This window comes from Neophocaena asiaeorientalis, unplaced genomic scaffold, assembly GCF_003031525.2.
Source record: "Neophocaena asiaeorientalis asiaeorientalis breed wild unplaced genomic scaffold, Neophocaena_asiaeorientalis_V1.1 scaffold656, whole genome shotgun sequence".
NCBI classification, from domain to species: Eukaryota; Metazoa; Chordata; class Mammalia; order Artiodactyla; family Phocoenidae; genus Neophocaena; species Neophocaena asiaeorientalis.
The window spans coordinates 623164-650415 of record NW_020172180.1 but is presented as its reverse complement, the minus strand read 5'-3'; the positions used below and the strand labels follow the sequence as shown (position 1 = coordinate 650415).

Genomic DNA, 27252 nt, shown 5'->3' with positions numbered 1-27252 from the left:
CTATGACATAAATCACAGCAAGATCCTTTTTGACCCATCTCCTAGAGAAATGGAAATAAAAACAAAAATAAACAAATGGGACCCAATGAAACTTCAAAGGTTTTGCACAGCAAAGGAAACCAGATACAAGACCAAAAGACAACCCTCAGAATGGGAGCAAATATTTGCAAATGAAGCAATGACAAAGCATTAATCTCCAAAATTTGCAAGCTAGCTGTGACAAAGTGAGAGAGTGGCATGGACTTATATACACTACCAAACGTAAAATAGATAGCTAGTGGGAAGTAGCCGCATAGCAGAGGGAGATCAGCTCGGTGTTTTGTGACCACCTAGAAGGGTGGGATAGGGAGGGTGAGATGGAGGGAGACACAAGAGTGAAGAGATATGGGAATATATGTATATGTATAACTGATTCACTTTGTTATAAAGCAGAAACTAATACACCATTGTAAAGCAATTATACTCCAATAAAGATGTAAAAAAAAAAAAGAACCACAGCTCATCGGGAAACCACGGGAGGCCAGATTCAAGGAATGCAGACCCTGCACATACCCTGATACTTACTAGCAACGCTGCCCTTGAACCATTGCTGTCAAAGTCCTCACCAAAGTCCTCTGGGTTGGGACACACAGTTTTGAGGGGCATGAGCCTGCTGTGTCCCCCTTTGCCTGGCAAAGCAATAAAGCTATTTTTCTCTACTTCACCCAAAACTCTGTCTCCAAAATTCAATCCGGCACCAGTGCACAGAGGCTGAGTTTCAGCATCACTTTCTGTTGTTTGAATATAATTCAATAATAACTTATTTATGGGGAACACTTCCTTGAAAAATTCTATGTGAGGTGTTATTGGTAGGACTAAATATATTGCATTTTGTTTCCTGGTTCTAGTTATTACTAGACTTTAATGAGAAAAGTAGGCATTGAACTGATTTTGTCAATATTTTCAGTGTTAGGTATTATGTTGTCTTAGATTTCTAAAGGGCAATATCCAGCTTGCCATAAACAATTTTGATAACTTTGAGAAATATCTTTAGAAATATTTATGATATCCTAAATTTTTATAATATTAATCTAAAATGTGCACCCATTTAAAAACCATTTATACCAGTAGGCATTTTTCTCATGTTGGGGAATGTGGGTTTTCTTTAAACCATGGATGCCATTATTACATATTCCTTTAGTTACTTATGATATAATATTTAGCTTTTTTATACAAGGAACAATCATCTCAGAAAAATGGGGCATCTACTTCTGGCCCAAAATAAAAACAGTCAAACAGAATACCACAGTTGACAGGTGACATCGTTTTCTAAAGAAGAATTCAATGATGTCTGTATAATACAGTAAAGTCTGCTCTCCGGCACAGCTGGGGAATGAAGTATTCTGGTCAAATATTCTGCTTAATAGAGTTACCATGTATTTTACATGGATTGCCTATTTTCAAAGAGTTGCAATAGCTCAAAATAAACCTAAGGCTATGTAGCCAGGGTGGTCCCATCTGAGCTCAAAGGGAATTATCTGGGTGTGTGTGATTAAATAGGGGGAGCTGGTGGGCCCTTAGGGCTCTATCTGCATGAAAGGATTTATGCTGGTACTTCATTTATCCCTGGCTTCTAGGAAAAGGAAGATACCTGCCTAGGTGCCTGAACAAAAGTGAGGAAGAAGGGCAATGGAGGGGATTATGGTTTTAGGATCCCCTTTAGGTCTCTAGGACTTCAAAAAAAACTTTTAAGCCTCCAAGGAGAAAGGGATCAGAAGAGATGAGAAATAAACTTTTTAAGAAGGGTCTCGGGAAGCGTGGCTACGTCTGCACTGAGCATAACCCCACACTCAAGTACTGCAAGGATTGATGGCAAAATTGGAGCAGCAGGAGTCTGCAACCTTGGCCCGGATGTGGCCATTATCATTGAGGGCAACTCAAGCAGCTTTGCCAGCAAAAGGCATTCAGCAGAGGGGAGCGGGAGCTGCAGGAGGACAGGAAAGGCAGGACTTTGTCTATTTTGTTTAATGCTATATTCTCATCACCCTAGAATAGGAGGCACTCAAATATGTGTGGGCAAATGTCAAGCAGTGACTATAGATAACACATGTTTGAGCCCATATGAGATGACTCCAGATGTACTTGTGGGAGTGGAGACTTTGCAGAGAGCTTGAGTCCTGCCAGTGGGGGTAAAGAAGAGATAATCTGGGATATCTGGATTATTGTTACTAGTGTAAACATCTGAATTCACAGGTGATGAGACAGTTAGCTTACAAATAAAACTATATTATTTCAAGAGGCATATCAGGGTCTTTGCTGTTTCTCAGGGGCATCTTCATAATATTAATTACTATTTTATTGGCAAAGCAAATATGCATCAACTTTTGAGGCATCTAATAGAGATTTTGGATGACGGAATTCTAGATAATAGAGTTTATATTACTGATTAAGACTTCTTTGCTCAAGAACATATTTGGTTTCTAACATAAGTCCACCATTTTTACAATACTGTACTAAAGTTTCCTTTAAATGTCAAGTGCTTCGTGAATTGAAGGCTTAAAAATGTTTCAAAATAACTTAGTGTTCTTGGATCAGGAATCATATACACAGTCTTTTTATGCAAAAATTCATCCTCATTTCTTTAAAGGCAAATTGCCTTTAATGAATGAATAAAATGTTCTCTATATTATCAATTTAGCCTTTGAGTGCAGATGCAGATGCTCACCTTGCTTTCCAATTATAGTTTAGATTTAGACATGATTGAGTCCTTGTAAAGAGGAAGATGGCTTGAAAATGAGAGCTTCTCAAAATTAAGTATCTCCATAAGCCAAAATGGCTACAAGGAGCTTTCAGATAAGGTTAGATTTTAAAAGAACAATTACTTAAGACAGAAGGAAGAACATCCCTAACTAAGAATTAAGATAAGAGCGACCTTGGTTGCCATAACTCTCCATGCTGCACTAGCTAGGGAGCAATTAACACAAGATGACAATCACACATTTGCCTCCGAGCCTTCATTTACTGAGCCTTGGACACTGTGCTCCCAAAGTTTCTCTCTGTTGTAAGAGGCTCAGGTCCTCTTAGGCACTTACTGCTGTTTCGTTCTGCTGCCTCCACTGTCAATACTTGACTTTTCCCAGTCTGGAAGGAGAGTTCAAGTGATTATGGCTTATTCAGCCAACCTTAGGATGGTCCGGGCTTTAAGTAATCTTAGTTCTTTTGATTTTGTAAACCACATTAATTTTCAACAGTTTAGATTTTATCCTGAGGACACAAGTCATTAAAGAATCATAAGTTAGGAAAGTAACATTATCTTGTTTGTTTGGTTTTTTAACTTTTACTCTGACTATAATGTGGGGAATGGATTAGAAGTTAGAAATGGTAGGAGAAGTAGGCAGAGAGACCAGTCAGGACATCATTGTAATTAATAGTCCAGCTGAGAGATGGCAGGGGCCCAGAACTAAAGTAGCGTCAGTGGGCTTGGAGAGAAATGAGTGAAGTCCAAAAATATTTAGGAGGTAGAAGCAACAAGACTGAACAATGGCATAAAACGCCATGATTTATAGATGTCACTTAGCCTCCTTAACACTTAGCCATTTTAACGCTCATCTAAGAGCTGTTGAAAAATTGTTAAAGTCTTGATTTTTAAAAAAAAATTCTTAAAGTTTAGTTATCAAATGAACAGTAGCAAACACTTATTTTGTTGAGGGGAGATCTGCTAGCCTGATTAACAGTAATGGTAACATTTTCTTCTTAAGTTAGGCCAATGGATCTAATAATCCTATAAAGCCTTGTTCCTCTATTTCTAGTATATAAGATATAGAATGAGGACGCTCACACAACAAATATTTACTGAGTGCCTGGGTAACAGATTGTTCTTTAAAAAACAAAACAAAAACACACAGAAGCAGCAGGAAACTGACAGATTTAAAAGAGAAAAGAAATATTTTCTATAATTTATTTGGAGCTATGAAAGTTATTGAAGTATATAATACTTGCCTCAAACACTTTCCCAACAGCTGAAAATAATTTTTATGCCTAAGCAAGATGCTGCATGGTGGTGAAACACACAAGGTTCACTGATTTTGAACATTCTATTCCAAATATCTTGAAAGAAAAAAGACTGTGCAGTCACCTATTTGAACTAGTCAAATGACTGAAGCATAAAGGAGAATAAGCAAAAGAGATGTTTTGATATTATGTAAATCTGGAATTTTTCTTCTACAAAATATTCAACTTAAATTTAGGGATTATTAATTAACCTTGCCTATATTATAAGCAGTTTTTAAAACTCTCTTGCTCTCAGAGAAGCTAACTAGAAAGAGAGTCTTAATTCTGAATTTAGAAATGTTTCCAATTACATATATCTTCATGACAATATATAGGGCATTCAACTGAACATCTTCAATATCCTTATTAGTTGAGTAATATGTAATATGAATGATAATGAATAATTTATAGAGCAGCATCTCATAGAGATTGCCCAATTTTGCTTTCATTCATTTGAATGTGATTATTTTGAAAAAGGTCTTAATCCATAATGTCAACCCTTTTTGTTTATTTACATTTGCCCCATCTTTCAGAGGTTATCACTTTCAGGAAGATTATTTTGGTATCTGTATTTTGTTTATGCTACACATGCCAAATAGATCTCCCAAGATGAAACTCTGAGCTCATTTGGAAGTAATTTTTGGTAGCACATGAATCAGAACTCTTATTTTCTTCTCAGCACTACTGGTATTTTATTGCTTCCATCTATAGTCCAATATGCTTTAAGTGCCAAGAACCCTGGGGCCAAACACACAAAGCACTAAGAAAATGGGAACTTGTGGCGATGACAACTTTTGTCTCTCTTTCAAGGTTCTTCCCTCCCCTGGGAGAGTGAAATCACTTTAAGCTCACTATGAAACAGGGACATGGTGAGCATAGATGATTGACTGAAGTTGGTGATGTTGATTTAGGAGTCTTCGGCTTATAGGTCAGGTGTAAAACCCTTAAACCTACTTGTCAAAGTCAGCTTGTCAAAGTCCTATGGATTTTTCCAGACTGTCTAAATGTCACTTTCCCTATGAAGGCTTCTCTGGCCAGCTCAGGCAGGGTTAGGCAGCCCCTCTTTTGTATTACTATAGCACCCTGACATATTCCTATGGCAGCACTTACCAAACTATATTGCATTTGTCTGTTGCCCTCCACTCATGGATAGAAACCATTCTCTTCCTTTTGTCTCTGGACTAAAGCATTACCAAAATCAAGTTGGTTCTCAATAAGTAATAATTGAATGGACAGGCAGAGAATGGCTAATAATACTCTCCATCTGCACAACATAGGTTATGAGGTGTTTTCACATCGTGGTGAGGAAGCCATGGCAGGAATTATCACTCATATTTTAAAAATGAGGAAACTAATGCCCAGAGAGGTTATGTGACCAACTCAAGTTCGAAACAGCTAAAAAGTTGCACACTACTTCTCATGACAGCAAGTCTAAAAGTATTGGTAAATCGAAGTGGTAGCAGTAGTATTCTGTAGGACAGGTGGCAATGGCTGGCCAAGACACAGTGTAGGAGCTGGTCACCTGTTTTGAAAGCTCCCAAACTCTTAGCAGGTTCTCAAGAAGTTAACTTAAATGCACACACAACCGGGCTTCAGAATGTCAACTTATTTACAATGAGAATGATTTGTGACAAATAATTTCCCTGTACTCAAGCTACACCCACAGTGAAGCCAGTAGACAAAAAGATATATCCTGTTTATGTATGGAATACAAATGACTCTCTGAAATTCCCACCATGACTCATAGACTCTAAAGAAGTTCTTTGAGATCAGTAGTGTAATCCCACCATTTCCTAACTAACTAACTAGCTAAATAGCTAGAAAGATAAATGACTTACCTAATCACATAGCTTGTTTGTAAGAGCACCAGGACGTAGAATCAGTTCTTCTTAACAATAATATCCTTACCTTTTTAAAACTAAGCTATGACTGAGAAATAATACAAGTATAGTTCTTGGCAAGGCTTCTAAGCATCTGGCTAATAGGACTAAACATAGGCTGTCACACAGGAATTATAATTAAACAAATGCTACAACGTGAGAGAAGTACAGCAAATTCTACTCTATGTCCACGTATTGGGGAGGTAGGGGGCACATAATATGACAGGCAGTGTTTTAGGATCCCATTTATGTTAAAAACAAGGTCCTTTTTCATAGAGATTGACAATATTAATTATATTTATTTATCTCTATTAACCCATAGACATTGATGCTACCAAAAAAGAATATCATTGGATTTACCTTTTCCGTGTCAACTGAAGTGTATTTTCTAGTCCCCGTCCCTTTTCAACATACATTTTTTTTTCTTTTTGAAAATTATCCAAGTACGTATAACCTGGGTGTGTTCCTAATGTCTAAGTTTTGAAAAAGCCACTCATTGCCAGTAGAATATATTTTGCTACTTATTGACCAGCTAAAAAGTTAAATATGTGTGTCTATTAAGAGGCAGAGACCTAAGACAAAAATCAGCTAATATTCTCAGCAAAAAATAACACAAATGATCATATTTATGAAAGTTTCTGGTTTAGCTTCTATTATCAAAGCCAGGGTGTACTCTCGGTTGTCTGTCCTAAATCAGTAGATGAAAGCAAGTGCTTTCCACAAGTATATTTGTATTTCATAGACCGTGCAAATCACACCAAAATCAAATGATTTCATGGAGCAACACCACCAATTAAGAGAGAGAGTCTTATTTAGCGAAGGATTGCTTTGGGGATAGAAACATACCTCTAACTACAATGAATTAGTTTGTTGATTGATCTTCCTGCTGGGGATAATTGCTAGAATTCCTTCTTTAACATAAAGGGACTTTTACCTGTTTGATATCAACTATTGTGCATATCTTTCTGTTACTATCATAATCGGAGACTGTGCTCTTCTATGCCTTCATTGGATGCAGAGAAATATTCCCACAGCATTTATACAACAAAGCTTTTGCTTCCCTCTAGCATCATAACTGGCACCCTGATGATCGACCTCTGATTAATTCTAACGTTTACCATTATCCTCAAGAGTTACAGTTTGAAAAAGGAGAGCTCACATTCTGAAAGAAACTTTAGGTATTCCAGGTCATTTATTGATATAGAGTCCAATTTAGAATCAGTTTCTCATCTAGACTATGAAAGAAACTTATTCATCAGTCACAGCATTTTAATGTATTGAGTAAAAGATGATTTTAGATGTTAATTTTTAATCTAGGTCAAATTATAATATTATGCTGTATAAAAAATCAGGGTCATTTGAGTACCAATTCATTCATTTTCTATAAAATTTCAGCAGTAAAATTCCCATGTGTTCCTAAAGTTGAAGATAATTCATTTAGGTTCCCATTATACATTAAGCCAGCCAACAATTTTTAATCCATGTCACAGGTATAAAATATCTGTCAATTCCTGTTAAAGGGCTATAACATGAAATCAATATGGTCAGTAGGTATGTAAAATAAAATGCCTATGGAAGAAATTATTTAAAAACAAAAGCAACAGGGCTTCCCTGGTGGCGCAGTGGTTGAGAGTCCGCCTGCCGATGCAGGGGACACGGGTTCGTGCGACGGTTCGGGAAGATCCCACATGCCGCGGAGTGGCTGGGCCCGTGAGCCATGGCCGCTGAGCCTACGCGTCCGGAGCCTGTGCTCCGCAACGGGAGAGGCCACAACAGTGAGAGGCCCGCGTACCGCTACAAAAAAAACAAAACAAAACAAAAGCAACAGGCCTTGCAAAGCTTTAAGACGTATTACTTACCAGGAACAAAGTTTGGAAGTTGCTGAGATCACCGAAAAATTCTTCTATGCTCACTGTCTTAGAGTCAAAAATAAAGTATTCTCCAAGATTCTCATAGAGCTTTATCATGTTGTTGTGCATGGTGAGTAGTTTTTCATACTGTTCTCTGGCACCCTTTGTAAAGCTGTAGCTTTCTGTTAAGGAACATGATCCAATAGTACCTCAAAGGCAATCACTAGATGTTAAGACTGAATTATAACATTACTTCTGTAAACACTTCTGCATTACTTTGCTCGGGTTGCCATGACAAAATACCACAGATCAGGTAACTTAAATAACGGAAATTTATTTTCTCACAATTTTGCAGGCTAGCAATACAATATCGGGGTGTCAGCAAATTTGCTTTCTTCTGTGGCCTCTTTCCTTGGCTTGAAGATGGCTGCCTTCTCCCTGTGTCCTTACCTGGTGGTCCCTCTGTCTGTGTTGTCTGTGTCCTAATCTCCACTTCCTATGAGGACACTGGTTATATTGGATTAGGGCCCACCCTAAGGACCTCATTTTAACTTAATTACCTCTCTAAATGTCCTATCTCCAAATACAGTCACATTTTGGAAGTTTTGAGGGTTAGGGCTTCAACACATGAAGGGGGGGGCACAATTCAGCCCATAACAACTTGCTGGAGTCATTATATTGGTCAGTGAGCTGTGAAAATCTGTAAATGAGGCAGAACTATTTAATGTATAACCATGAAGAACATATTTGCGAAAACATGTTTGCTAAATGAAAACACAGAAGTATAAACACCAGAAAACTGCCTCATATCTTTTTAGGAGGGAGATAGGGTAGAAACAAACAGCAATGAAAAACTTAGGGGAAGAAAAAGTATATATTTTCTTTTTTTTTTTTTTATATTTTCTTTTTTTAATACATATTCTATATAGATGGAGAGGTTACAGAGAATTCTATATATAGGTTATGTATCTATATGTGTGTATATATACATATACACATATATACCACATGAGGAGGGGAAAAAGAGGGAGAGAGAAAAAGAAGGGAGGAGAGGAAGAGCTTTGGAGAGGGAAGGACCGAGAGGGGAGAGAGAGGTGGAGAGACATTCTGCTGTAGCTCTAGAACCTTAATTGCCCAAAGGGCTTGTTCAAACCCAAATGCTGTTTGCTGAGTCTGAGCCAATGGGCCTGAGGATTATAATTTCTAATAAGTTCCCAGATGATACTGAGGCTGCCAGTCCAGTGTAACCCAGCAGGACCCAATGAGGCCTCCCCATGACAGACCCCTCCTCCATATCTTCTCCTTTAGCTCCTTTCTAAGTGCTTAGATAACAGTATCTGATGCACATTTCCTCAGCTGTTTTACAGATGCTAAAACCCCCACCAAATGGAAGAGGTTAACTACTTGGTGACCTTGAGCACATAGCCCTGCAGGCCTACTGGAGACTGAGGATTCATAACGTTAACCCCTGTGACACCGCCCTGTTACCTCACCATCAACCAGTCAGAGAACTGTGCACGAGCTGATCACATAACCTGCAACCCACCCCCCTCACCTGGTCTTTAAAAATTCTTCCCTGAAACCCTCTGGGAGTTTGGAGCTTTTGAGCACAAGCCACCCACACCCACTCTCCTTGTCTGGCGCCTATAATAAATGCTGCACTTTCCCTCACCACAACCTGGTGCCAGTAGATTGGCTTTACTGTGCATGGCCAGAGGACCCAAGTTTGGTTCGGTAACACCAGGACTACACTTTCAGCAGTATACTCCAGAAAATTATTTATCCCAAAATTAATTACATCACTGTTTTAAAATTTTTATCAAAAAAGTGATAACAACTACCACTACTACCAAACATAAAATGAACCAGGTATGTAAATGTGTCTGACTAAATGTATCTCATTATGTGTAAATTTATAGAAAGAAATTATCGACTTTATTCCTGATTATAGAAGATACAGATATAGAAAATTATCTCTTTAGGTGACTTAGAAATATAAAAACGTAAATAAACTAAACTTTCCAACAACTCAGTGTTGTGAACTTTTTGGGACATTTCCTTCTGGTCTTTCTTCTATGGCTGAAAGCTTTTGAATGTTAATTGATAAGAATGCTTCAGAAAAAGGGCTTCCCTGGTGGCATAGTGGTTGAAAGTCCGCCTGCCGATGCAGGGGACACGGGTTCATGCCCCAGTCTTGGAAGATCCCACATGCCGCGGAGCGGCTAGGCCTGTGAGCCATGGCCACTGAGCCTGCGCGTCCAGAGGCTGTGCTCTGCAATGGGAGAGGCCACGACAGTGAGAGGCCCGCGTGCCACAAAAAAAAAGAATGCTTCACAAAAAGGTAAGTAGACTAACCATGAAGAATATAAAGGAAAGCAAATCTACCTTTTACAATTAAGTCTATTAAAAACCAATAATGATCACAGAAGTAAAATGTCTTTAAATGTAAAGGTACTAGACTTGGACTTGTTAAAAAAAAGAATAATAGCACAGTTTGGGGTGTGCTACTTTAAGATCTACTACAGTGTATTCACATTTTGTGATAGTATTATTTTATCAGGTACTGATAACTGTGTCTTGAAATGCTGGATTTTATAAAATTTTCTGAATTCTTCAGTGTGTTTTATCATAACCTGGGGCCAAATTTATTTTCCATGGGAACACAGCTCTAGTTTCACAATGGAAGTCAGTGGGGAAATCAGACCATTTCTAGAAAATTACTTTGCAGCTGACACTTACAGGATACAGCAGGATTTTAAAAGTGAGATGCTCCCCTTCCCAGGCTCCTTCTTATGCTACTTAAGTATTAGCATTCACATTAGCCACACAACAACCTCTTACTTGCTAAGAAGTGACATTAAATCTTTCAACCCTCAAGTCCATTTTGCTGTCAATAGACCTGAAAGAATTAGTGCATTTCTGACTTATTCTACTTGCTTTTTACAAACAAAAGGGTTGTATGTAATGCTACCTACATATTCTGATTTTACCTCTGAGAATATCATATTTGTGTGATTTTTTAAATTAATTAATTTATTTATTTTTGGCTGTGTTGGGTCTTTGCTGCTGCGCGTGGGCTTTTTCTAGTTGCAGCTAGTGGGGGCTACTCTTCGTTGCAGTGTGCGGGATTCTCATTGCAGTGGCTTCTCTTGTTGTGGAGCATGGGCTCTAGGCACATGGGCTTCAGTAGGTGAGGCTCACAGGCTCTAGAGCGCAGGTTCAGTAGTTGTGGCACATGGGCTTAGTTGCTCCGTGCCACATGGGATCTTCCTGGACCAGGGCTCGAACCCGTGTCCCCTGCATTGGAAGGCAAATTCTTAACCACCTGCCATGAGGGAACTCCCTATTTGTTTGATTTTTAAGAGTGTTGAATATTCTGTTTGAGAGCTGCACAAATAAGACAATTCTCTTTATTTCTCAGCACAGAATAAAAGTTAGATTTTTGTTTTCTAGTCTCTCTTGCCTAAATAAAACAGACTCATGCCAGACTTGCTAAGAATACATGCTTTGCAAAGGTCACTTACTTATATTCTATTTGCAGCAAGGTACTAAACTGTGTATATTTCAGAAGGCTCAACACCCGTACAACACACAGAAAAAGCCAAAGATAAAAAAAAGGCAAAAAAACTGGACATTTACCATTTATCATAACACAATTTTTCACCAGCTAAAATATGCCCATGTGGTGATACACAATTTCATAAATTTGCTCTCCTAGAAGAAAAACTGATTTCAGAAATTCTGTCTGTATACCAAAGTGAGAAAATCTGAAAAATTCTGGGAATGGTTTCGCTTAGAAATAACAAATGGAAAGCAGCCCAGTCTCCAAGTCCTTTACTTCTCTTCACAGTGATTACTTTGTAAAAGGGATACAGGGCATGAGTCAGCACTGAAATCTTTCATAAGAGCAACCCTGTCACCAAATCCTACTTGGGATTCTGCAGGTGAAAAAGAACTGGACACCATCATTCCTTTCCACCTCTTTATTTCATTTAATACATTTTTTATTTTCTTTTTTTGAGCAACCACTAAACGCAAGATACTGGTTAGTATTATGCTAAGCATTGTGCTTGGTACAATGATCATTAAAGCTTAATCCAGACCCTGAAGCAGTTTATAATCTAATATTACAAATAATTCTACTTATTAATTTGCATTTGTACAGGACTTTACCATTTACGATATACTTTTCCTTCCACTATGTTCCATATCCTTCATAACAACCTTGTCAAAAAGGCAGAGAAATACCACTATTCCATTTTTAGAGCTGTGGAAACTAGATAAAAGGCACTCATTTTATCAATAAAACTGTAAGCATAATAAATTACATCCCCCCCCCCAAAAAAAACAAAGGCACTCATCCATCTAGGGTTAGAATGTAGTGAAGGTGAGCAGATGTGCCACCCCAAAATATGTCTCTTTGGCATAGATTATTTTGAGCTGATTGAAAAACAGCAGACACAGGAAAAGCTCTGAAAAGAGTAAAAGTTACCCATTTGAAAGGGAAATTTCCATTTATAAAGGAAATCTCCATTTGTAAGGGTGTCTTCCTCTCTGTACCAGGAAGAGAAGGAGGACACCAGAGAATCAAGGGTATCAGGAGTATCACTGGTGAAGTTGCAGATTTAAACCTGCAGAACAAACCTTATCCTTGTGTATGGTGCTTTTCCCTGTAACCCTCTCCCCCATTATGGGTGTCCTCACATCTTTTATTTGTCTTTAGCTGAAGATGATATTTAAGCTGGTGACTTAGGCTACTTTGGGGAGTTACTCATTATTCTCTGAGTATCTCCCAGGTACACATGAGGTATTCAAGTTTATTAACTTCTCTCTGGTTTTCTCTTGTTATTCTGTCTTGTATTACGGGGAAGCGGTGGTGGTGGTGGGGTTGGTCCTCAGCCAATTACTCAGTAGGGTAGAGAAACAATTATTTTTCCTCCCCTATAGTAGACATCATGATAGACGCCTGCATGATACTAGTCTAACATTCTTTTCACATGGTAGAAGTGTACTATTTATAATGACAATGTACCTTCACGCTGCCAAATCCAACATTCACCCACTGTCCTCCTTTTGATGTCTCAGCCACATCTGACACATTTAGCCACTCTTCTTAGTTTCTATGACACACACCCTCATGCTTAAAATGTTTTTCCTCTTACCTCCTCTCCTTCTCTGGCAACTTCTATAAAATGTTAGAGTACCCTGAGGGCTTGGTCCTGACTCCTCTGTCTATAGTCTAACTGACCAGAGCAATTCACATGACTTTAAATACCATCTATATTGATGACTCCCAAATTACTTGTAGCTCCAGTCTCTCCCCTGAGATACTTTTATAATCAACTGCCTGCTTGTCATCTCTACTTTTTTTTTTGTTCATGGCATCTATTGGTATATCAAATGTAAATCCTCTCCTGCAAACCCTCTGACAGTTTCCCACAACACTTGGAATAAAATCCAATTTTCTTCTCAGCGTTTATGAGGCTCTACGTGATCTGGCCTTTACCCACCGCTGCAACCTAATCTCACCCCATTCTCGCTCTTAAGCACTATGCTGAGACTCATTAACCTTCTTTCTCTTCCTTGTGCCTAGCAAGCTCTCATATCCAATTCAGGGCCCTTGCACTTGCTCTTCTTTCTGCCTAGAATGTTTCTTTTTCACCAGGTCATTCAACCTCAGCTCAACTGCCACCTCCCCAGAGAGGCTTTCCCCCAACCATCCAGTCTAAAATGTCCACTCCCCTCACTATTACTCTGGCCTATTTTATTTCATTCTGAGAACTTATCACTATCTGACATTATCTCTTTTATTTATTTACCTGTTCATTGCCTATGTTTCCTCACTTAAAAATATAGCCCAGGAGAATAGACCTTCCCTGTCTTGTTGACCACTGACTCACTGAAAGCAGCTCTTTTGCCCCTTTCCTGTTTGCCCGTTTCTGTTCCCCTCTAACCTTAAAAGAACCTAATTATAAGAATGAGATCACTAGGTAATTTAACCTAACTCCTAACTTATGCTCTCCTGAATGCACACCACACCTTGCCTGACCTGTTGGTTCTTTTCCTGGAAAAAAAGCAGTAAGAATGGAGAATTAAGTAGTTAAAGAATGACTAGCTCTCTACCCCCAATGGCCCCCTTAGCAATTCTGCAGGCAGATCACACAGGCAAGATACCATCTGAAGAGAGAGTCAGCCCCTCTGCACACAATGGAGAATGTTGCAGAATCCAACCTCCTGCCTTGATGATTCACTGAGATTCTTCCTCCTTTTCCCCTTTAAAAACTGTCATGGCTAAGCAGAATCTTGGGAGTTGGTCATGGGACATGAGTCCACCTTTTCCCCAGATTGCCAGCTTTTCTGATTAAAGCACCTTTCCTTTCTACTGACACTTGCCTCTTGATCATTGACTTTAGAGTGGTAAGCAGCCGAACCTGAATTTGGTAACATCATCAGCCCCTAAAACAGGTAGCAGACATAGTAGCAGTGAAAAAATAACTAAAATCAACAATAATAATAATGATCATTATACCTAATCTTTTATTTATTTATTTTTGTTTTAATTTACTCTGTGGGAGTCATTGTGAACTCTTCCCATGGATTAATGCAATTAATCCTCACAACTGTTTTCTGAGGTAAGAATTTACCCAAGATCTGACAGCTGGTAAGTCACAGTAATGTGAACAAACTGAGAATGGGTCCAGAACTCATATTCTTAACAACTATGCTATAGTTTCTCAAGAAATATTTGGTGAAAGAGAAAAGTCTCATTATAACATCACATTGGAAGATGTGCCATGGGTTTGACTTGGGTACTTGGGAAACTAAAACCCTTCTTATACATCTTAAGATAAACCAATTTCACAACAAACCTTATTGATAGAGAACATTTTAATAGTGATTTTCTGAATACTTGAGAAAAAAATTTAATCCCCTCATATTTTCATCAATCTTGACATTTTAAATTCATTTTTAAAGGTAGACTTCAATCATATTGATTTTATCTTAAACCTATATATGTAATAGAATATATTTATCAGTAGAATGATGGTCTGTTTAAGTTGTTTGTGTAATTAGACCTAGATGTGGCCCTAGTAGATACTTTAGTAGATAACATTTTAAATTGGGCATTTTATTTATTTCCCATATTAGAGACCTGAAATTGAAAATACATTTTAAAGGAAATAAGTCTTAAAGTTATCTTCTGGGATGCCTGGTAAAGAAATAATTTATTAGAAAATGTATTTTATGAAAGGGTATTTGGTGGCTCATGGGTAGTTTTCATCCTAGAGGCCAAAAGCCACTTTCTTGTCATAGAGATACAAGGCATCCTTATAGCTACCTATAGAATTCTGTTCTATTTATAATGTAAAGTACATATAACGGGATTGTGCCTACAGAGAAGAGGGAGAAAGTAGAGATTTGAACTGAGCTGCTGCTTCCTATTTGGGAGTATTTAAAGCTTCATTATAAGAGAGACTTTAGAAAATATGTTGTAGACTCTTGTGATGGACTTCTCTGGGCAAGGCAGCCTGCCCTTAGCTGGGTTGTGAGAGCACGGAATGAGAAGCCAGTGGCCATGTTTAGGGTGAAATAGGAAGGACAGTTATGGGCACACCGTGTAACTAATGCTAGAAGCTCTTCTGATGCCTTTCCCTGAAGAACTATTGAAGAGAATGGTGAGAGCAGCAGGAAAAGGCCATTTGCTCCTGGATGCCCAGATTTCTTGGCCTTTGGTGCCACAGGAGATGGTGACAATGGCTGTATTGGTATCAAAGCATAAGATATTTTGTGGAAGATGATTAGACTATTCTGGGACCAAAATGTAAACTGACCTCTTCCCACCTGCTTAAACAACCTGGGGAGTCCTTGAAATATTGAGAGAGAAGAACCCTGGAAAACAATGATCTTTCCAAGATGAAGTTCAGAGATAGGGGTAATTCATAGTAATTTATATACTAAAAGAAATAGAAGCTTAAGGCGGTAAAGTGGGCATATCGAATGCATATAAAGTTATCAGTTATAAGGGGAAAAAAGCAATTGAGAGCAATTTTCCTTTTATTTAGTTGACTTTCAGATTCATTTTTCTACAAAGACAAGCATTTCTGATTTTTCCAGCTTAGAAGTTTTTGAAGATAACTGTGAACTATTGTAAAATTACATCATCTTCTCTCTAAGAGAAGTGTTTGTTGCAGGGTTTATAAGCTAAAATGTGGTCAGCATTTTAAAAAGCTAGGGGTAAAATGTTAACCTTTAAAAAGTATTATTAATTTTAAACCATTTGATCTCAATCATGAATCTGGAAACAATTTATAAAACATACATCGTAAGTCCCACAAAGCATTTTTATATTAACTCATTTGAAAATCTGACATAGGGAAGCAGTCTTCACACAATTACTTTGGTACTTACACACTACACAGAATTGTCTAAAGCTTTTATCATCTATGCTTTCATGTGACTATATACAGATTTATAGATTATACTCCTTACTAATATAATAATAGTATGGACTTGAAATTCAACCTGAAACCCATAGGCATATATTCAAGTAGGAAATATTTTTAATACTTTTATATTATTTTATACTTTTATAGTGTATATTTATATACATTATATATAGTTTTAAACTATTTTCAGTAGCTATACTTAGCTGTCTATAAATTGATTGAAGGTAGGTATTGTAACCCTTGCCCTCTAACCGGCACAATAGCTGATGGGGTTCACAACACATTACCCCAAAATACAGCACGGTGACATACTGAATTCTTTAAGCTGAAGGAATTTGCGAAAATGGAAGAAGTAGGAACATCAGTGCTCTTCTCCCCTGAAACAGGTCAGAAAACGCCGACGTGAGAGGTAGCTTCCCTATACCCCAAAGAAAGGAACAACCTTATCTCCAAGATGGAAGAGGGACACCAAGAAGTATCTGAATGAACAGGCCTTTCTTAGTTCCCCCCAGTTTACTATACTTCATACTATTTGCCCATTCATATCTTTCTATGACTTTCCACTATTTATCAAACCTAGCATAAAACCACTCAGGTTTAACCATTTCTTTGGGTCTTCATTTCCTAATGAAGGCTTCCATGCCACATAAAACTTTTATATTCAATAAATGTGTATGCTTTTCTCGCATTAACCTCTCTTTGTCAATCTTAATTTTCAGATGCAGCCAGGGACCTTATGAGGACCGGGGAAAACTTTTCCCTGCCCTACAATAGCACTGTTGCATCAAATACTAGGCAGAGCACTACTAACACTACTGTTTGTCATTTTACTTAATTTTGATGTGGAGAGTAATTGTTAATACAGAAAACTTGTTCCATTAGAACTGGAATAAGCATTAGCAGAGCACTGGGGATGAAGGAGTTTATGTACCTCACAGCTAATTGAGTCAAATCTGTTCTTACAACTTCTCATCTTAATAGGCAGTACATTAGTTATGATTTTAATAAAAAACTTGAAATTTGAAATATCATTACTGCTGGATTGTTGAGAACATGGAAAAATCAACTTGAGATCCACTTAACCTTCACACACGATTTAGTTAGCAACATGGCATAATTATCCATTTAAATAAAAGGAAGTCACAAATATAAAATCTATTACAGAATACAGAGAATATTTCCTCTTTCCATAACCTGTCAGAAAAGATGTCTCTAAATGCTAAAAAAACAAATATTATTTTTTTCATTTAATTTGAATATATAATTTTTAGTCAAAAATGATTACTATTTTAAAGAAATTTATCTTTAAAAAATAATACTAAGGCATATTAAAGTAGCTGGAATTTACTTAGAGACCACACATTATGTGATAAATACACACTGATGAATATTTTAAAATGTGAAACATTAATAAGAACAATATAGAATACATATATTAACCTGCAATTGGGTTCAACATAATAGTTTAAAATGGTTCAGGATTTAGACTACAAAATTCTTTTAACAATCAGATTACAAAACTTACGCATAGGACATTTAAATGACATAACAAAGATAGCATAGCCAACGATAGGAATTCTGAACCAGTCTCCAGTTTTTAACATATAGGAGGCAATTATGTTTCCAGAGAGATGAACCAATTTTGTAATGAGCCCACTTTTTCACAGATGGCCTGAGTCGGCTGGGTATAAAGAAGATGCTTTTAAATCAGTTTCCAGTTAAAGTCACAAATGTGATGATCATTATAGAGGTAAAAGGTACACTCAAGCCCTCCTACTTTTCTCTACCCCATTCATTTCATTATTCACTCACTGTGCCTTTTGTGTACATTCCTTTTTACTCTTCCTTTGAAGACAGACTCTAGCTTTGCATTCTGAGACACCTAACAGAGTAATTTTTCATTTAGTCAAAGATATTTATTAAGTGCCTACTCTGTGCCAGGTATCTTCTAGGTTCTGAAGATATAGCAGTTAATATTGATACAAAGTCACTGGTCACTGCTTTCATGGAGATTACAGATTCATGGGAAAGCATACATTAAACAAGTAGAAAAAATTTTAAATTACAAATTGGAAACTGTGATTGCAAAGCACAGGTTGTTAAAGAGTGTATATTTGGGAGACCTAACTTAGACTTGTGGGAGTACGGGTGGGCCAGGAGTCTGGTAATGCCACTTGAGGGGTGAAATATTAAAACTCAGACCTGAAGGGGCAGAGCCAGGAGGAGCACTGGAGTAGGGTGAGTGAAGGCTCTGAAGGATATTAAATACTGTAGGAACATAAAGGAGAGAGAAAAGTCCTGGACTACTAGAGCCTATGGAGGAAGTGGGAGATAGGAGAGAGATGGTTCCTGACGTCCATAGGGGCCAGATTCTACAGGTCTCTTAAGCATTTTGAAATTTTTCCTGAGACAGATGTAAGTCAGTGAAGGGTTTTAAACAGGGAACTGATACCATCCGATTTTTTTTGCTCAAAGGCATAAAAAATGCTAGCTAAATTAACACATACACATACACTAACAACAATAAGAAAAAACCCTAGGACTAATGCAACATAGAATACTGTCCAAATGATAGTAAGTCTACTTGCTAGGTCCTAACTACTGATAAGAAGAGTATATATTATGTAAACATCCAATTTAAGTGTATCTGATAAATTATTGAGAATTTACATAGAATCAAAGGCAGTTGAAAAATAGCAGGTGTTAGGCAACACATAACTATTGAGACTGGCATATAAATAGTTGCATTTAGAGTAACATAAGAGTTATGATTAGAAAATTTTGAGATTGATGTGTATATGTTGGAATGTCAGTATTATTATTGAATATTCATAGTCTGCACACACAGGTGTTAATTAGATCAAGTACTACCTCCAGCCCTACCTCACGGTTCAGCTCTCAGCATCATTTATCATGTGGCAACAACGTATAAGAAGCTGGGAGATTAAGCAGAGAAACAGGAAGTAAATAAAGTGACCAGACATGGCTCCTAACCCTCACTGAATTTACAAACTAGTGTTGGGAGACAGATAAATAATAGCAGAGCAAAAGTAGCAGGAACTAATGTTTAGTGAACTCTTACAATGAACCAGGTACTGAGCTAAATGCTTTACAAGCGTTGTCTTATTTAATCCTCCGAATGGCCCTCTGATGCATATATGCTATCAGTAACTCCATTTTACACATGATGAAATTTGCCTCAGGGAGGCCTACTGACTTTCTCAGTGCCATCTCCGCAGTTAGTGGTGGTTTCAGGATTTGAACCTGGGTACCCTTACCCCCATAGCTCCCCCATAACATAAAAGTATGAATTTAACCAGCACACCATACTGCTTCTCTTGTTTAAAATAAATAAGTAAATAAATAAAAGTGCGTGGTAAAATAAACTAAGCTCCACAAAGGAATTCCAGAAAAATATAGAAACACATAGAAAGAAGTGATTCTGAGATTATTAGGTAAGGTTTCAGAAGGAAGTGACTTTCGACTTCCATCTTGAGGTACGGAAAAGATTTTTCTATCCAAAGAGAAGACACCACAGGCAAGGAGAATAGCATGAGCAGAGGTATAACTGTATCTGGAGCTATCAAGAAACTTGGACTATTCCAAGATAACATAGATTGAGAAGGCAGGGAGCTGCAGAGGAGGACAGCCTGTGATGGGTGGCAGAATAGGCCACCCTAAAATATGCCCATTTGGCATAAGAATTATTTTGAGTTGAAGGCACTTGGGAAAACAGCAAATGCAGGGAGAGGCTTTCTCTGAACTCCCCTTATCTGCATAAAGACAGATCCTCCAAAAGGAACTCAACTGTCATAAACCTCTTCCCTGGGAGTTTCATCAACCAGAGAAGAATGACTCTTATCAAAGGAGAGGAGACTAGAGTTGACACCACACCCAGACAAACTTTGCCTCATACTATCATATCTTCCATCTATCCTCCTGAGGTTCCACTCGTCTTTCCTAAAAATCCTTTACTCTCCTCTAAGTGGCCTATGTCCCACCTCCCCTTCCCCTATTAAGATATTGTATAAGCTCTCAAATCTCACTGCTTGTTGGGTGTTCACTTTTTTTTTTTCTCCCTGCTATGTCATAATATTAAATCTTAATAAATTTGTATACCTTATCTTCAGGCTAACCTGTCTATTGTCAGTTTGTTTCATAGACTCAGCTGTTGAACCCAGGAACATGGAGGGCAAGTCTTTCCTTCCCTACACCTGAAAAGGTATTGAATGCATGTTAAGGTTTTCAAGTTTTCTTTGGAGGTAATGGCTAATCAATGGTTTTTATACAGAGGAGCAATATGATCTTACGGTTTGTAGGAATCTCACTCTGGCAACCATGGAAAGGATGGTTTGGAGAGATGAGACATTGAACCCTGGGACATGGTGACTAGACTAGATGTTAGTGGTTAGAGAGAGGGAAGTATTGAGGATACTTGAGTTTTCTTGCCCTAGTAACTCAAAGTGTGTTTTCTGTATACTTGTTTTTTAATACAACTTGGGAGACAAGAAAGGGAACATTATTTAGTGTGGGTGGAGCAGGGAGAGAGGGAGAATAATAAATAGTTTTGAACACACTGAGTTTGAGATAGCTAGGAAACACTGGGATGGTAAGATCTAACAGGCAGGTGGAAATAGTGGCCTCTGATAACTTGGAGATCAGCTTATATGGTGACAGTGAGAACTGCAAAGCCAAGGCAAATGGAGCAAAGATTTCCCCTTATCCATTCAGATCTAGATCAGGACAGTACCTCAAGACTGTTCCCCAACACTCTTGTGGGTTCAATGAACATACCCTTAGTCTGAATATGTTTGGCCCTGATATGTTCTCCCTAAATAGAAACTATCCTCGGATTATAACTTCAGCTAAAAGAGCAAAATATCAGATTCCGCAGTCTCTGCTAACAGTTTCCAATGATCTTAAAAGATCATTTTACTACAAACGTCAATGAAGCAAAATATGTAGTCAGTGTGAATTCTGCCAAAGGGTATGTCCCTGGGGAATTGAGTTTTATTGTTTTGGGTAGTGACAGAGTCAGGGTGTAAAGGACTTTGAGACATATTACTACAGACTCAAGAATAACTGTACACAGTTACGAAATTAGTTATAAATGGTGATGCCGAGTATCTGAGAATTCCTATGTTTCTCATCATTACTGCGCACCCTCTTGTTCTTAATTTTTTAATTTTTACTATACCAGGTAATTCTGTCATGTCTGCTGCTCTGAAATGAATGTCTAGGTGCTTGGGATTGATCGTTTACTGTAAAATAATTCTGTAAATTCTTTGAGCATTTAATTTTTCTATTTTTCCTACATTTGTTTTCAAGGGCCCCCATTTCAAGTTTGGGGATTAGTATACTGAATTGTAGACAGTTTTCAACCATGCGTTTTCAATTCAAGTGGTAGTTTCAAATTCAGCAGATAATGCTTTATCATTTTTTGCTTACCTTTCCTTAATTAAAATCACCAACAACTTAAAGAAGTGGTAACGAAAAGGAAAAAGTCTTCTTAAGCAAGTTTACTCATAAAGATAAAAGGCAACTGGGCTTTTGAAAGACCTATGAACTGAGGCAAGAGATTTAATCCCTTTTTTGCATGGACAGGGTCATCTGTAGGATTTACTTCCCTCAACTGCAAAATAGAGCAACAAGAATAGAAATTCTGTAAAGTTCTTTCCAGCTGTAAAATGCTTGATTCCATAAATATTCAGTAAAAATGGAAGCACTTGAGAAAAAGTGAATACTTTGATTTCTTTAATGGAAATACTTGAATATATTATTTAAGCTAGTTGCTTAATTTTATATTGTCTTCCGATTCTAGTTTGAAGGCAGTTGGTGGTAAAAATATATTTTGCACATCTTTTGTATGTCCTATAATCTCTAAAACAGGGTAAGAACCTTGTAAGTGCAGAGCAATCTCATCCTGAATTTAATCCACAATAAACTATCAAAGACTGATATGTTACTCTAAAATAAAATAATGGCATTTAAACACAACTTTATATTTCTAACCCAATTGCTTATTGACGGCTCGTTTCTTTTCAATCTGGGCTGTTTGTCATCCCTGACATTAAACTTCCAACTCCTAGTTCTCTAAGCTTTGAAGATCTATGTTCACTTATCAGAATCTATCCATACCATCACCTTATATAATTTTTTTTTAGATGATCATGTAACCCCAACCCTAAGCCTAATCTCTTCCTCACTTACTAAAATTTTTTGCAAGGTTGAAAACAAGTTTATTTCAGGATATAAAGCCCATTAATCTAATACCTCCGTCATGGCACCTAAACATTTCAGAATGTTTCCCTGCATTTATTCAATATGGTCAGTTATTCTGGACCAACCCTGGGCCAGACATTCCACTAGGAAAATGTTATTCTTGCTACAATAGAATTTTCTCAGACAAAGCTGTGTTTTTTGCACCACATTTCTTATGCTTTTCAGCAACTCTTCATCCATTTTTTTAAGGTTCCCTAAATATGTATGTATGTGTATGCGCATGTATGGACCTATGTATGTACATGTATATATACATATATAACAATTGATTAATTTTACTGCATCACTAATGGATGCTGTGTTTTCTCTAGTATCAATGTAATGTATGTCTTAAATATGAAATTGTATCATTTAATTCTGAAAGACATTTTTAGATGTTTTCTGTGGAAGAAGCTATTCAAATACAGTGGCATTACTTCCAAACAACACATCCCTTCTCTTTTCTCTCCTTTGTTGGAAAGATAAAAATGTGCCTGTGAAAGTTTTCTGCTATAGGAAAACAGTAACAAAATAGCTTCAGTAGCGTTGTATTTGTGACATGGATATAAACTAGGACTATGAATCTATCTTTCACTGTGTTTGCTGTGTCTAGGTGTTCTGACATCTCAAAAAATTACATGATCTTAGGAATCATATATATTTCAATGTCAATGTGTTATTCAAAGTCAGCACTTGAACTAAAAAAAAAGAAAAAAGGAAGCATTTCAAAGAGATATTTGCATTCCCATGTTCATTACAGCATCACTCACAATAGCCAAGAGGTGGAAACAATCTAAATGTCTCAGGGCAGATGAATGAATAAAGAAAATGTGGTATATACATACAATGGAATATTATTCAACCATAAAAGAGAAGGAAGTCTGTCATATGCTACAACATGGATGTACCTGGAGGATATTATGCCAAATGAAATAAGCCAGACACAGAAGGACAAATATTGCATGATACCATTTATATGAGGTGTCTAATAAAGTAATCAAACTCATAGAAACAGAAAGTATACGGTGGTTGCCAGCGGCTGAGGGGAGGGGAAAACGGGGAGTTGCCATACAATGGGTATAGAATTTCAGTCCTGCAAGATGAAAAATTTCGAGAGACTGTAAGCAGCTCTTTGAAGGAAACAGCCCTCAGTGGGAAGCCCCTTTCCTTGTCATTTCAGCAAAGCTATATGGTAACTAACTTTTAACCGGAAACACCCATGCTCTACTCATCTCCAGCCCAAGCACACCTTTCAGATCTTTTAATCACACAATACCTTGCCTAACTCAGTTCTTTTCGTAGATCAAAGAAGTAGGAATAAAAAATAAATAGATGACCAGATCTCTTCCCTAGCTTCCCGTTTGGTAATCTCATGAACAAGCTGTGTGACCAAACTGTGTGAACAAGATAAAGTCTAGAGGAAGATCACGAGGAGTCAACAAGCCTGCACACAGTGGGGGATGGCGATGACTCTGACCCCCTATCTAAATGATTCACTGAGATTACTTCCCCCCCTTTCCTTTAAAACTTTCATGGCTGAGCAGAATCTTTGGAGGTGGTTCTTTGGGGACACTGAGTCCACCATCTCCCCAGATTGCCGGCATTCTGATTAAAGACAACTTTCCCCTCTACCAAAGCTTTATGAGTTTGATTTTGTAAGTGGAGAGCAGAAGGGCCTAATTCAATTGGTAACAAGATGTACCACACAACGTTGTACTTAGAGTTAAGAATACTGTATTGTACACTTAAAATGTTGTTAAGAGGGTAGATCTCATTTTATGTATTTTTTACCACAATTTTAAAAAAAAGGGCAAACTTCTACTGAGGTCATTAACTGTACGTACGCACACGCACACACACACACACACACGCACAAACACATAAAATGAATCTGAAATTTTACTTGTACGTCTGAGTAGTCTCACGGTTCTGTGCAAGCTCAAGGTAGAGGGGCCGGTGGCTTTCTCCTCCCCTCCACCTCCTGCCCTGTCAATTTAGTATACAGACTTTGCTTAGGAGCCCAGAGGATATGTATATGTGTGTGTGTGTGTGTGTGTGTGTGTGTGTCTTGAAATGAAGCGAGGGCAGAAAGAATGTCAGTGGATGTGCCTAGATAAATTTTGAGACTCACATTTTAGAGCTACTTTGTGACAATGCCAAGAGAAGGCTTTTAAGTATTAGGCAGAGTTACCCAGGAACAGTAAAGAACAATAGAAACATTCTATCATTCTATGATTAAGCTGACTCTGAAAATAGAGAACCCAGCTGGCTCCCTCTGGTGTGCCCTCCCCTTTATAACACCTGGGTGCCCTGGAAGACCTACTGCTGCCTGAAAATATTGGAAGTAGTCATTGGCTGGTCTAAGGAAATTCAGATACTTCTACAAAAGCTCTGCATAAGCTCTAAACAAGTGATAGAATAGGTTATATATACCAGTGCCCAGTTTAGTGAAAGTCTTGAAAACAAAACAAAAATACTGATTGTTCATGTATGCTTCTTTTGTATATTAATACTTAAATCACTCTCATACATAAGATTTCATGTTTGTTTGTTTTAAAGTGGGTACTTTCCTTTTAGCATCTCAGTGTATTCGCATTTTAGTGAGGGGAGTAGCTGGGAGTGATTTTCACTCATCTCTATGTACAAACAAAAAGATATCTCTTTTATCCACAAATGCCCAGGCTTTGTCAAGACATAAGAGCAAAGTGTGCCAAAATGTTAGGCCATTAGTATTTTGCATAAAACACACATTTAAACATGTATTAACTGAACAGCAGATGGCAGAGAAAAGAAAATCAGATAGATTGCAGTGTGGGTGAAACAGACCCAGCAAGTTCTGTAAAGATGGAAACCTGGGCATAAAAGACACCATATTGAGCAAGCAAATGGAATGTCTAATCTGATTCTTTCATCTTTACTGCTTTTGATTTATCCCCTCTCTATAAATACATTATCATTTTTATCATAATGCCTTAAAGCTACTTTTTGATGGAAGGGGTGGTGGTGGAAAGAATATATTTATATAGTAACACTTCTTGGGAAATACTTAGTCTAGGAATAAAGACTTTTAATGATGTACAATGCTTCCTAATATTCATTAGTGGATGAAAGTTAATTTAGATAAAAATACTCATGTACTAGCAAAATAAATGATGAATATGGCTATATAGTCTAACACAGCGGGTCCCCAACCTTTTTGGTGCCAGGGACCGGTTTTGTGGAAGACAATTTTTCCATAGATGGGGCGGGGGGGAAGGGGTGATGGTGCAGGCGGTAATGCGAGCGACGGGGATTGGGGATCGATGGGGAGCGGCAGATGAAGCTTTGCTTGCTGGTCCCACCGCTCACCTCCTACTGTGCAGCTCAGTTCCTGACAGGCCGTGGACTAGTACCAATCCGTGGACCGGGAGTTGGGGACCCCTGGTCTAACATATCCGAGAAGCGCCTTGAGCTCATTTTACGAATCAAATTAATAGAATATTTATATATTTTAATATTATTTAGCTTATAACTTACTTTTTTCCCCAGTCAAAATAAAAGTAGAAAATGAGGATAAATATCTAAAAAGAACATGTAGAAAAGAAAGAAAATATTTACACATTCATTACTGATTTAGAACTTTCAGCTAATAAAAATGGCATTTTGTTAAAACTGGATTGAAACTTAGGTGCATATAAGCTAAACAAGAGCAATGACAGATTCTAGATCTAGGAAAAAACAATAAGATAACCTAATACTTAAGGAGCTAATAATATATATTTTAGACCAAAATAATTATATGATGAAACTAGATGCCCCAATACTATATACCTATATGTTTTGATATTACAAAACAAAAAAACACATGCCCCAAGCTAACAACAACAGGGAAGAAAACTGATTGCTTCTGGAGGAGCAATTAATTAATTAAGAAGGAATTAATTAAATGGATTATAGGGAAGGGTATGAAAAATGCTATTTAAAAAGGCAATGAAGGGACTTCCCTGGCAGTCCAGTGGTTAAGACTTTGCCTTCCAATGCAGGGCATGTGGGTTCGATCCCTGGTCAGGGAGCTGAGATCCCACCTGCCTCGGGGCCAAAAAAACAAAACATAAGCAATATTGTAACAAATTCAATAAAGACTTAAAAAATAATTAAAAGGCAATGTAAGTATTAGGGAAATGTCAACTTTGAAAAAGGGTTAAATGCATAACAAAGAAATTTCCTAAGCCTGCAGATACTTGTCCATAAAAATAAAACCTGGTGAACATTCTTATATTTCAGAATGCAAGCATAGAAATTATACTATAACTGTTCCGTTTGTAAGTGGTGGGGATTCTTTCTCAACAAGATTTCAAACTGTCTAATTAAACAACCTCCTCCTGTTTACTTTGTTACTGTTTCCCTCTTCTAGAAATGACCCAGTGAAAATAGCACAGAGACCCCTTCTATGAAAACACAAAAGCACTACATACATTGCTCCCCCAGGACAGGTGGGCATCAATTACCACAGCAGGCCGTGAGTGAGTCTTTGCTATTGTGATGCTGAGCTTAATATATGCACATTTGCCAAGCAGGAGGATATTAATCAATCACGGAGAGTCATTGAGTGCAGCTCAGCACAACTGTGGACCCCATCTTGCTTTCCTTTGATGCCACTTGGCTGAAACCTTAACTCAAGCAGCAATGTGTCCTTCTGAGACTAGGTTTTGTACCACTCTGGACAAGCTGAAAATGGTATTGTCACAGCCCATTATAATTTTCATAGCAGCCATCTCACAGCCCTAGGAAGCAAGTCTGTTTTGT

The 27252-nt window shown here is 37.7% G+C and overlaps 1 protein-coding gene across 3 annotated transcripts in view; it reads right to left on the bottom strand.

The window, feature by feature from the left end:
• DIAPH2 (diaphanous related formin 2) overlaps positions 1-27252 on the bottom strand; it is an 863347-nt gene that overhangs the window by 216000 nt on the left and 620095 nt on the right. For all 3 annotated transcript variants that reach the window (XM_024761235.1, XM_024761244.1, XM_024761229.1), the window contains one exon: positions 7769-7933. In XM_024761235.1, coding sequence (XP_024617003.1) covers positions 7769-7933 — 165 coding nt within the window. The remainder of the gene's footprint in view (positions 1-7768; positions 7934-27252) is intronic.